This window comes from Rhinolophus sinicus, linkage group LG06 (assembly GCF_036562045.2).
Source record: "Rhinolophus sinicus isolate RSC01 linkage group LG06, ASM3656204v1, whole genome shotgun sequence".
NCBI lineage: Eukaryota > Metazoa > Chordata > Mammalia > Chiroptera > Rhinolophidae > Rhinolophus > Rhinolophus sinicus.
Window position 1 is genome coordinate 81,153,105 of NC_133756.1, and position 12,071 is coordinate 81,165,175.

Below are 12,071 nucleotides of genomic sequence, written 5' to 3' on the forward strand. Positions count from 1 at the left end.
TAAGAATAATGGGCATACCAGAAGGAGAAGAAAGAGAGAAGGAACAGAGAATATATTCAAACAAATTGTCGATGAGAACTTCCCAAATTTGTGGACAGAACTGGACCCTCGAATCCAAGAAGCAAATAGAACACCTAGTTACCTCAATCCCAACAGACCTTCTCCAAGGCACATTGTATTGAAGCTGTCTAAAATCAACGACAAAGAAAGAATCCTCAAGGCAGCCAGGGAAAAGAAGACGGTAACTTACAAAGGAAAGCCCATTAGATTATCATCAGATTTTTCAGCAGAAACTCTACAAGCCAGGAGGGAGTGGAACCAAATATTCAAACTATTGAAAGAGAGAAACCATGAGCCAAGAATAATATATCCAGCAAAGATATCCTTTAGATATGAAGGAGGAATAAAGACCTTTCCAGACATAGAGAAGCTGAGGAATTTTCTAATACACGACCTGCACTACAAGAAATACTAAAGGAGGCTATTCGACCACCATCAACAGGGACAATTTGTGGCAACCAAAACTCAAAAAGGGGGAGAGTAAAGGCCTGAACCGGAATATGGGAATGGAGAAAGTAAGCGTGCTGAAGAAAATGGAATACTCTAAATATCAAACTTTCTTTTACATAAACTTAAGGGTAACCACTCAAAATAAATCCAGAATTGAAATATATACTGAAATAAAAAAGAAACAGAGGGAAACATCATAGAATACCACCACACAGAAATAATAGACAACAAAAAAAGGCAAAGAAACAATGGAGACACAACCTTACCAGAAAACTAAGGATAGAATGACAGGAAATCCTCACATATCAATAATCACCCTAAATGTAAATGGACTGAACTCACCAATAAAAAGGCACAGAGTAGCAGATTGGATCAAAAAACTAAACCCAACCATATGCTGTCTCCAAGAGACACATCTCAGCTACAAGGACAAGCATAGACTCAAAGTGAAAGGGTGGAAATTGACACTCCAAGCAAATGGTACCCAGAGAAAATCAGGTGTAGCCATAATGATATCAGATGAAACAGACTTCAAGGTGAAAAAGATAACAAGAGACAAAGATGGACATTTCATAATGGTGAAGGGACTGTACAACAAGAAGACATAACAGTCATCAATATTTATGCCCCCAATCAGGGAGCACGAAATACACCAAGCAACTACTAACAGAACTAAAGGGAGAAATTGACCAAAACACAATTATACTAGGGGACTTAAATACATCATTGACAGCTATGGATAGATCATCCAAACAGAAAATAAATAACGAAATAGTAGCCCTAAATGACACATTAGATGAAATGGACATAATTGACATTTATAGAGCACTTCATCCTAAAACATCAGACTATACATTCTTTTCTAGTGTACATGGAACATTCTCAAGGATAGACCATATATTGGGACATAAAATCAGTCTCAACAAATTTAAGAAGATTGAAATCATACCATGCATATTCTCTGATCACAAGGCTTTGAAATTGGATATCAACTGTAAAAAGAAAGCGGGGAAAAACACAAATACATGGAGACTAAACAACATACTTTTAAAGAAGGACTGGGTCAAAGAAGAAATTAGAGGAGAGATCAAAAGATACATTGAAACAAATGACAATGAAAATACATCCTACCAAAATTTTTGGGATGCAGCGAAAGCAGTTTTAAGAGGGAAATTTATCTCATTACAGGCCTATCTCAAGAAACAAGAAAACTCCCAAATAAATAACCTCATGTTACACCTTAAAGAACTAGAAAAAGAAGAACAAGTAAAACCCAAGGTCAGCAGAAGAAAGGAAATAACAAAAATTAGAGCAGAACTAAATGAAATAGAGAACAAAAAGACAATAGAAAAAATTAATATGACAAAGAGCTGGTTCTTTGAAAAGATTAACAAAATTGACAAACCCTTGGCTAGACTTACTAAGATAAGAAGAGAGAAGACACTGATTAACAAAATCAGAAACGTAAAAGGGGAAGTTATCACGGACACCACAGAAATACAAAGGATCATCCAAGAATACTATGAAGGACTATATGCCACCAAATTCAACAACCTAGAAGAAATGGACAAGTTCTTAGAAACATATAGCCTTCCAAGGCTGAACCATGAAGAACTGGAAAATCTAAACAGACCGATCACCAGTAACTAAATTGAATCAGTCATCCAAAACCTTCCCAAAAGCAAAAGTCCGGGACCAGATGGCTTCACTAGTGAATTCTACCAAACCTTCAAAGAGGATCTAATACCAATTCTGCACAAACTCTTCCAAAAATTGAAGAAGAGACAGTACTCCCTAACTCATTTTATGAGGCCAACATTACCCTGATACCAAAACCTGGTAAGGACAGCACAAAAAAGAAAACTACAGACCAATATCTCTAATGAATACCGATGCAAAAATCCTAAATAAAATTCTAGCAAATCGAATACAACAATGCATTAAAAAGATTATTCATCACGACCAAGTGGGGTTCATCCCGGGGCACAAGGATGGTTCAACATACGAATCCATCAATGTGATACATCACATAAACAAAATAAAGGACAAAAATCATATGATTATATCAATTGATGCAGAAAAAGCATTTGACAAGATACAACATCCATTTATGATTAAAACACTTAATAAAATGGGTATAGAAGGAAAATACCTTAACATAATAAAGGCCATATATGACAAGCCCTCTGCTAATCTCATAATTAATGGAGAAAACTGAAGCCCTTTGCTCTACGTTCAGGAACACGACAGGGATGTCCCCTATCACCTCTGCTTTTCAACATAGTGTTGGAAGTCCTTGCCAGAGCAATCAGGCAAGAGAAAGAAATAAAAGGCATCCAAATTGGGAATGAAGAAGTTAAATTATCACTCTTTGCAGATGACATGATGCTATATATAGAAAACCCTAAAGACTCCACCAAAAAGCTATTAGAAACAATCAACAAATACAGTAAAGTTGCCGGCTACAAAATCAACGCACAAAAGTCCATTGCCTTCCTATATACTAACAATGAAATCTCAGAAAAAGAAATACAAAAAACAATTCCTTTTGCAATTGCAGCAAAAAGAATAAAATACCTAGGAATAAACTTAACCAAGGATGTGAAAGACCTATATGCTGAAAACTATAAGACATTTTGAAAGAAATTGAAGAAGACACAAAGAAATGGAAAGACATTCCGTGCTCATGGATTGGAAGAATCAACATAGTTAAAATGGCCATATTACCCAAAGCAATATACAGATTCAATGCAATCCCCATCAAAATCCCAATGGCATATTTTAAAGAAATAGAACAAAAATCATCAGATTTGTTTGGAACCACAAAAGACCCCGAATAGCCAAAGCAATCTTAAGGAAAAAGAACAATAATGGAGGTATCACACTTCCTGACTTTGGCTTGTACTACAGGGCTACAATAATCAAAACAGCATGGTATTGGCAGAAAAACAGACACATAGACCAATGGAATAGAATTGAGAACCCAGAAATAAAACCACATAAATATGGACAGATAATTTTTGACAAAGAAGCTAAAACATACAATGGAGCAAAGACAGCCTCTTCAATAAATGGTGCTGGGAGAATTGGATAGCCACGTGCAAAAGAATGAAACTGGACTGCTATTTGTCACCATGTACCAAAGTTAATTCAAAATGGATCAAAGACTTAAGCATAAGACCTGACACAATAAACTGCATAGAAGAAAACATAGGTACTAAACTTATGGACCTTGGGTTCAAAGAGCATTTTATGAACTTGACTCCAAAGGCAATGGAAGTAAAAGCTAAAATAAACGAATGGGACTATATGAAACTTAAAAGCTTCTGCACAGCAAAAGAAACCATTGACAAAATAAAGAGGCCACCAACTGAATGGGAGAAGATTTTTGCAAACAGTGCCTCCGATAAGGGGCTAGTATCCAGAATATACAAGGAACTCATGCAACTCAACAACAAAAAAACAAACAACCCAATTGAAAAATGGGCAGAGGACTTGAAGAGACATTTCTCCAAAGAGGACATACAAATGGCAAATAGACATATGAAAAATGCTCAACATCACTAATCATCAGAGAAATGCAAATCAAAACCACAATGAGATATCACCTCACCCCAGTCAGAATGGCTATCATCAACAAGACAAACAATAACAAATGTTGGAGAGGCTGTGGAGAAAAAGGAACCCTCATACACTGTTGGTGGGAATGCAGACTGGTGCAGCCGTTATGGAAGGCAGTGTGGAGGTTTCTCAAAGAATTACGAATAGAATTGCCATATGACCCAGCAATCCCTCTTCTGGGTATCTACCCAAAAAATCTGAAAACATTTAGAGATAAAGACATGTGTGCTCCAATGTTCATTGCAGCTTTGTTTACGGTGGCCAAGACATGGAAACAACCAAAATGTCCTTCGATAGATGAATGGATAAAGAAGTTGTGGTATATATACACAATGGAATACTATTCGGCAGTAAGAAAAGATGATATAGGAACATTTGTGACAACATGGATGGATCTTGAGAGAGTAATGCTGAGCGAAACAAGTCAGACAGAAAAAGCAGAGAACCATGTGATTTCACTGATATGTGGTATATAAACCAAAACAACAAAAGAACAAGACAAACAAATGAGAAACAGAAACTCATAGACACAGACAATAGTTTAGTGGTTGCCAGAGGGTAACGGGGCGGGGGTGGGGGTGGGAGATGAGGGTAAGGGGGATCGAATATATGGTGATGGAAAGAGAACTGACTCTGGGTGGTGAACACACAATGGGATTTATAGATGATGTAATACAGAATTGTACACCTGAAATCTATGTAATTTTACTAACAATTGTCACCCCAATAAATTTAATTAAAAAAAAAAAAAAGATTGAAATCATGCAAAATATTTTCTCGAACCACAATGGAATGAAGCTAGTAATAAATAACAGAAGGAGAACTGGAAAATTCACAAGTGTAGAAATTAAACAACACATTTTTAAACAACCAAAGAGTCAAAGAAGAAATCACAAGGGAAATTAGAAAATACTTACAGATAAATGAAAACAAGAACATAACATACCAAAATTTATGGGATGCAGCAAAGGCAGTTTTTGGAGGGAAATTTATAGCTGCATTTGTCTACATTGAAAAAAAGGGAAGGAGACATGTAGCTGGCAGGAGTAATCGCACCATATATAGCTGCAGGGGGAAAAGTCCAGTGACACAGCGCCATGGCTTCGGACCAAGGTCCTTCAGCTGGCGATCCCACCTCCAGGAGAAGAATTGAACCATGGGAATTTGAAATGGTCTTCGACCCCAGAGATCTCCGTAAAGAGGCCTGTCTGCTCTATGAAATCAAGTGGGGTACAAGCCACAAGATCTGGAGAAACTCAAGCAAAAATACTACAAAGCATGTTGAACTCAATTTTATAGAAAAATTTACTTCAGAAAGACGTTTTTGCTCATCCATCAGCTGCTCCATCATCTGGTTCTTGTCCTGGAGTCCCTGTTGGGAATGCTCCAAGGCTATTAGAGAATTTTTGAGTCAACGACCTGGTGTGACTTTAGTTATTTATGCAGCACGACTTTATTGGCACATGGATCAACAAAACCGTCAAGGACTCAGGGACCTCATTAATTGTGGCGTGACTATCCAGATCATGAGACCCTCAGAGCATGACCACTGCTGGAGGAATTTTGTCAACTACCCACCTGGGAAAGAAGCTCACTGGCCGAGATATCCCCCTCTGTTGATGAAGCTATATGCACTGGAACTCCACTGCATAATTTTAAGTCTCCCTTCCTGTTTAATAATTTCAAGAAGAAGTCAGAAACAGCTTACATTGTTCAGACTTACTCTTCAAAATTGCCATTACCAAAGGATTCCACCCCATATCCTTTTATGTACGGGGTTGATACAACTTCCTGTGACTTGGAGATGAAGAGAATGATTCTTTGTGTATACTCTTTCAAGAACAAGCAATGATGATTCACTAAAGAGTGAGTGCCATTAGAATCTAGAAATTTGCATTTCCATACACAAACAATAAATAATCTAAAAATTAAATAAAGAAGACTGTCCCATTTACAACAGCATCAAAAACAATAAAATGCACAAGAATAAATTTAAACAAGGAAGTGGAAGATCTGTACATTGAAAACTATAAGATGTTGATGAAAGAAATTGAAGAAGGCACAAATAAATGGAAGGGTATCCCATGCTCATGCATTAGAAGATTTAATATTGTCCATACTACCCAAAGCCATCTATAGATCTAATGCAATACCTTTCAAGATTCCAAAGGTATTTTTCACAAAGAACTCCCCCCCCAACAATTCTAGAATTCATTTGGAACAAGAAAAGACCCCAAATAATGGAAGCAATCCTGAGGAAGAAGACCAAAGCTGGATGCATCACATTTCTGCATCTCAAACTATATTACAAACTATAGTAATCAAAACAGTATGGAATCAGCATAAAAACAGACAAGTGGGGCACCATAGAGAGCCCAGAAATAAATCCATTCATACATGGTCAACTAATATTTGACAAAGAAGCAAGAATAGTCAATGGGGAAAAGGTAGTCCCTTCAATAAACGGTGATGGAAACCTGATACTCACATGAAAATGAATGAAATGGGACCCCTATCTTATACCATGCACAGTAATTAATTCAAAATGGTTTAAAGACTTAAATGTAAGACGTGAAAACTTAAAACTCCTAGATAAAAACATAAAGAAAAAGCTTTTTGGCTTTAGTCTTGGCAATAATTTTGTAAACATTACACCAAAAGTACAAGCAACAAAAACAAAAATAATCAAATGGGACTACATCAAATTAAAAAGCTTCTGCACAGCAAAAGAAACAATCAACAAAATGAAAAGGGAAACTATGGAATGGGAGAAAATATTTGTAAACCACCTGTGTAATAAGGGGCAAATATTCATAATACATAATGAACTCACACAACTCAATAGCAAAAAAAACCTACCAAATAATCGGATTTAAAAATGGGCAAAGGACCTGCATAGACATTTTTTCCAAAGAAGATTCAAATGGGCATATAGCTACAGGAAAATTTGGTCAACATCACTAATCATCAGAAAATGCAAATCAAAACTGTAATGAGATAGTACCTCACAGTTATAATTTCTATCACCAAAAAGACAAGACATAAGTATTGCAAGGATGTGGAGAAAAGAGAACACTTGTATACAGTTGGTGGGAATGTAAATTGGTATAGTCACTATGGAATACAGTATGGAGGTTCCTCAAAAAATTAAAATAGAACTACCACATGATTTAGCAATTTTACTTCTGGATATATATCTGAAGAAAAGGAAATCACTATCTTGAAAAGATATCTTTTTATTTTTTCACATTTTAAAAAAATTAATTTCAGGTGTACAAAGCAACGTAATAGTTAGACATTTAAACCCCTCATAAAGTGATCACCCCAAGCTACTACCTCTCTCACATCTTATACAGCTGTTACAATACCATTGACTATCTTCCCGAAGTTGTACTCCACATCCTGTGACTATATATGCGTATATATTTAGTTATAGTTGACATTCAATATTATTCTACAGCTTCAGGTGTATAGCGCATTGGTCAGGCATCACACAGTCTATGAAAGTGATCTCCCTGATAAGTCCAGTGCCCATCTGGCACCTTGCATGAGCTTTACAACATTGTTGATTCTATTCCCCATACTGTGTTAACTACCAATTTGTATTTCTTAATAACTTTAACTTTCTTACCCTGCCCCCAACCCCATTCCCACATATCACCCTGATAAATCTAGTACCTATCTGGCACCATACCTAGTTATTACAATATTATTGACTGTATTCCTTATACTATTCCCTATATCCCCAAGACCACTGTTTGAAGAGATATTTTCACTCCTGTGTTCATTACAGTATTTATAATAGTTAAGACATGAAAACAACATAAATTTCCACCAATGGGTGAATGGGTAAAGAAGATGTGGTAGATAGAGCCACAAAATGGAATGTTATATAGCCAAAAAAAGGAAATCGTGCCATTTGCAAAAACATGCATGCACCTTGAGGGCATTATGCTATTTGAAATAAGTCAGACAGAGAGAGAGAGAAATACTGTATGATCTCACTTTTATGTGGAAAAAACCCAACTCAGAAATAGAAGATTAGTGGTTGCCAGAGGCAGGGGTGAAGGTAGTCAAAGTACACAAATTTTCAGTTTTACGATGAATAAGTTTTGGGGATGTATTGTATAGCATGGTGATTATAGTTGATAATACTGTATTGTATACTTGCAATTTGCTAAGAGAGTAGATCTTAAATGTTCTTACCAAAAAAAATAAATTGTAAGTATATGAGGTGATGACTGTTAACTCACCTTATCATTTTGATATATATATATATAGATATAGATATAGATATATAGATATATCAAATCATTATGTTGTACACCATAAACTTACACAATGTTATATGTCAATCATATCTCAATAAAGCTGGAAGGGAGAGAAATTAAAAAAAAAAAAAAAAAAGGGAAGACCTTAAATCAATAACCTAACTTCACAGTAACTTGAGGAACTAGAAGAGTAAACTATATGCAAAGTTAGTACAGGAAGTAAATAATAAAGATTAGAACATAGATAAATTAAATAGAGAATAGAAAATCAATGGAGAGAATCAATGAAACCAGAAGTTGGTTCTTTGAAAAAAATAAACAAGATTGACAAGCTTTTAACTAGAAAAAAAGAACATTGACCAAGAAAAAAGACAGAAGACACAAATAACTAAAACCAGAAATGCGAATGGAGACATTATTACCATCCTTACAAAACTACAAAGGAATACTATGAACAATTGTGTGCCAACAAATTAGATAACCTAGATGAAATAGACAAATTCCTAGAAACACACAAATTACCTAAACTGATGCAAGAAGAAATAGAAAATCTCAACAGACTTATAACAAGTAAAGAGATTGAAATTAAAAACTTCCCAACAAAGAAAACTCCACTTGATGGATAGTTTTATGTGTCAACTTGGCTAGGCCAAGGTACCCTAATATTTAGTCAAAGTCTATTCTAGATGTTTCTGTGAAGGTATGTGTTAGATGGGATTAATCTTTAAATCCGTAGACTTTGAGTAAATTACCCTCCATAATGTTAGTGGACCTCTTCCAATTATTTGAAGGCCTTAATAGAAAAAGACCAACCTCCTCGGAAGTAGAGGGAATCTTGCCAGCACACTGCCTTTAGGCTGAACTGAAGCTCTTCCATGGGTCTTCAGCTTGTTCTCCTATCTTGTGGATTTTGGACTTGCCAGCCTCCACAATCATGTAAACAAATTCCTTAAAGTCAATCTCTCTTCTCTCTTCTCTCTCTCTCTCTCTCTCTATACACACACACACACACACACACACACACTTTTATTTCTGTTTCTCTGGAAAGTGGAAAACTGTAATACAGTCCAAGACCAGTGGCTTCATTGGCAAACTCTACCATACATTTGAAGAATTAACACCAATCTTTCTCAAACTCTTCCAAAAGTAGAAGAGGAGAAACACTTCCTAACTAATTCTATGAGTCCTAACTAATTCTATAAATGTCCCTAATGCCTAAGTCAGACAAAGCCATCACGAGAAAAGAAAATTACAGTCTAATATCCTTTATGCATCTGATGCAAAAATCCTCAACAAAACACCACCAAACCAAATCCAACAGCATATCAAAAAGATTACACACCGTGCAAGTGAGATTTTTTTTTTAAGAATTCAAAGGTGGTTCAATATAAGAAAATTAATCAATGTAATACACCACACTAGCAGGATTATTCATGATAGCTAGAAGGTGGAAGAAACCCAAGTGTCCATTGACAGATCAATGGATGAACAAAATGTGGTCCATATATGCAATGGAATATTATCCAGCCTTTAACAGGAATGAAATTCTTATACATGCTACAAAAGGGAGAAAAAAGCCCCATAGGATTATTAATGGCTGCAGAAAAGGCTTTTGACCAAATCCAACACCATTCCATAATGATAATAAAAAAAAAATCTAAAAAGTAGGAATAGAAGGGAACTTCCTCAGTACAATATAGGGAATTTATGAAAAACCCACATCTAGCATCAAACTCAATGGTGAGAGAGTGAAAGAGTCTTCCTAAAATCAGGAACAAGACAAGGATATCTACTTTCACCATTGCTATTCAACACTGTACTGGAAGTTCTGGCCAGAGTAACAGGACAAGAAAAAGAAATAAAAGACACTCAAATTGGAAAGGAAGAATATACCTATTTACAAATGACATGATTCTATAGATAGAAAATCCCAAAGGATACACAGGAAAAGCTACTAGATCTAATAAACAGATTCAACAAAGTTGTATAAATCAACACACAAAAATCAGCTGAGTTTCCATATAATCAGAACAATCTGAAAAGGAAATTAAAAAGCAATCCCATGTTACAATAGCATCTAAAAAATAAGATACCTAGGCATAAATTTATCCAAGAAGATGAAAGGCTTATCTACCGAACACCACAAAACATTGCTGACAGAAATTAAAGACTGTCTAAATAAAGGGGAAGACATCTAAAGTTCATGGGTCAGAGGGCTTATTATTGTTAAGATGCGACTAATACCTACAGCAATCTACAGATTCCACACAATCTCTATCAAAACTCCAACAGCCTTTTGTTGCAGAAATGGAAAAGGTGATCTTCTAATTCATATGGAATTGCAAGATACCCTAAAATAGCAAAAAACATCTTTAAAAAGATCAAAGTCGGAGAACTCACACTTCCTGAGTTCAAAACTTACTATAAATTTTAAATAGGCAAAAAACTTGAATAAACATTTCTCCAAAGAAAATATAAAATATACAAATAGCCAATAAGCACATAAAAGAAGTTCAACATCACTAATCATTAGGAAAATGCAAATCAAAACCACAATGAGACGTCACTTCATAAACATTAGGATGGCTATTATATAAAAAAACAAAAAAAACAAAACAGAAAATAAGTGTTGCGGACAGTGTGTAGAAAAGGCAACCACTGTGCACCCTTGGTGAGAATGTAAAACGGTGAAGCTGCTGTGGAAAAGAGTCTGGTGGTTCCAATTAAACAAACAATTACCACGTGATCCAGCAATTCCACTTCTAGGATGAACAAAATGTGGTGTATATGTGCAATGGAATATTATCCGGCCTTTAAAAGGAATGAAATTCTGGGGGCAGTGGTTAGCTCAGTTGGTTAGATCCCAGTGCTCTTAACAAGGTTGCCGGTTCGATCCCTGCATGGGCCACTGTGAGCTGCGCCCTCCACAACTAGATTGAAACAACTACTTGACTTGGAGCTGATGGGTCCTGGAAAAACACACTTAAAATAAATAAAAGTCAAAAAAAAAAAAAATGAAATGAAATTCTTATACATGCTACAACATGGATGACTCTTGAACAGATTAAGCTAAATGAAATAAGCCAGACGCAAAAGGACAAATATTGAATGATTCCACTTATATTCAACACCTAGAATAGGCAAATTCACAGAGACAGAAAGTAGAATAATGGTTTCCATGGGCAGTGGGGAAAGAGACCTGAGGAGTTATTGCTTAATGGTTATAGAATGTATGCTTGGGATCATAAAAAATGTTTTGGAAATAAATGATGGTGATAATTGTACAACATTGCAAATGTAATGTAAATTAAATTCAGTTGTGCTCTTAAAATGGTTGAAATGACAAATTTTGTGTTATATCTATTTTAACCACAATAAAAAATTTTTTGAAAGAAGGAAGTATTTAGTATCAGGAAGCAGGGATGGCAGGAAGGAGGTAGGCAACGTAACAGAGCAGAGGTGACCGTTCCGGTGGGAGGGACAGGGGCAGTCAAGGGAAAGCATAGGGCCTGGGCCATCTCGTCTCATGGCAAACACTGCTCAGGCACTACAACTGACGTCCTGGAAAGCAAGCCTGAGAAGACACAAAGGGGAGGTCACACAGTCACTAAGCTCAGATGGTGATGGCTGGCTGTGTGCACCTTGCCCCACCCTCCTGTCATTTCAAGC

General features: G+C 36.0%; 1 protein-coding gene across 1 annotated transcript; it reads left to right on the plus strand.

Moving 5' to 3' along the window:
* The first annotated feature begins 5,164 nt into the window (after positions 1-5,164).
* LOC141572421 (C->U-editing enzyme APOBEC-1-like) lies at positions 5,165-6,370 on the plus strand. Its single transcript, XM_074337118.1, has one exon. It carries the CDS (start codon positions 5,229-5,231, stop codon positions 5,937-5,939), a length of 711 nt encoding a protein of 236 aa, XP_074193219.1. The 5' UTR covers positions 5,165-5,228; the 3' UTR covers positions 5,940-6,370.
* Positions 6,371-12,071: the final 5,701 nt, after the last annotated feature.

What these genes read in the sequence shown, in the direction of transcription:
- LOC141572421 (XM_074337118.1), top strand. Translation starts at nt 5,229, where the DNA reads ATGGCTTCGGACCAAGGTCCTTCAGCTGGCGATCCCACCTCCAGGAGA.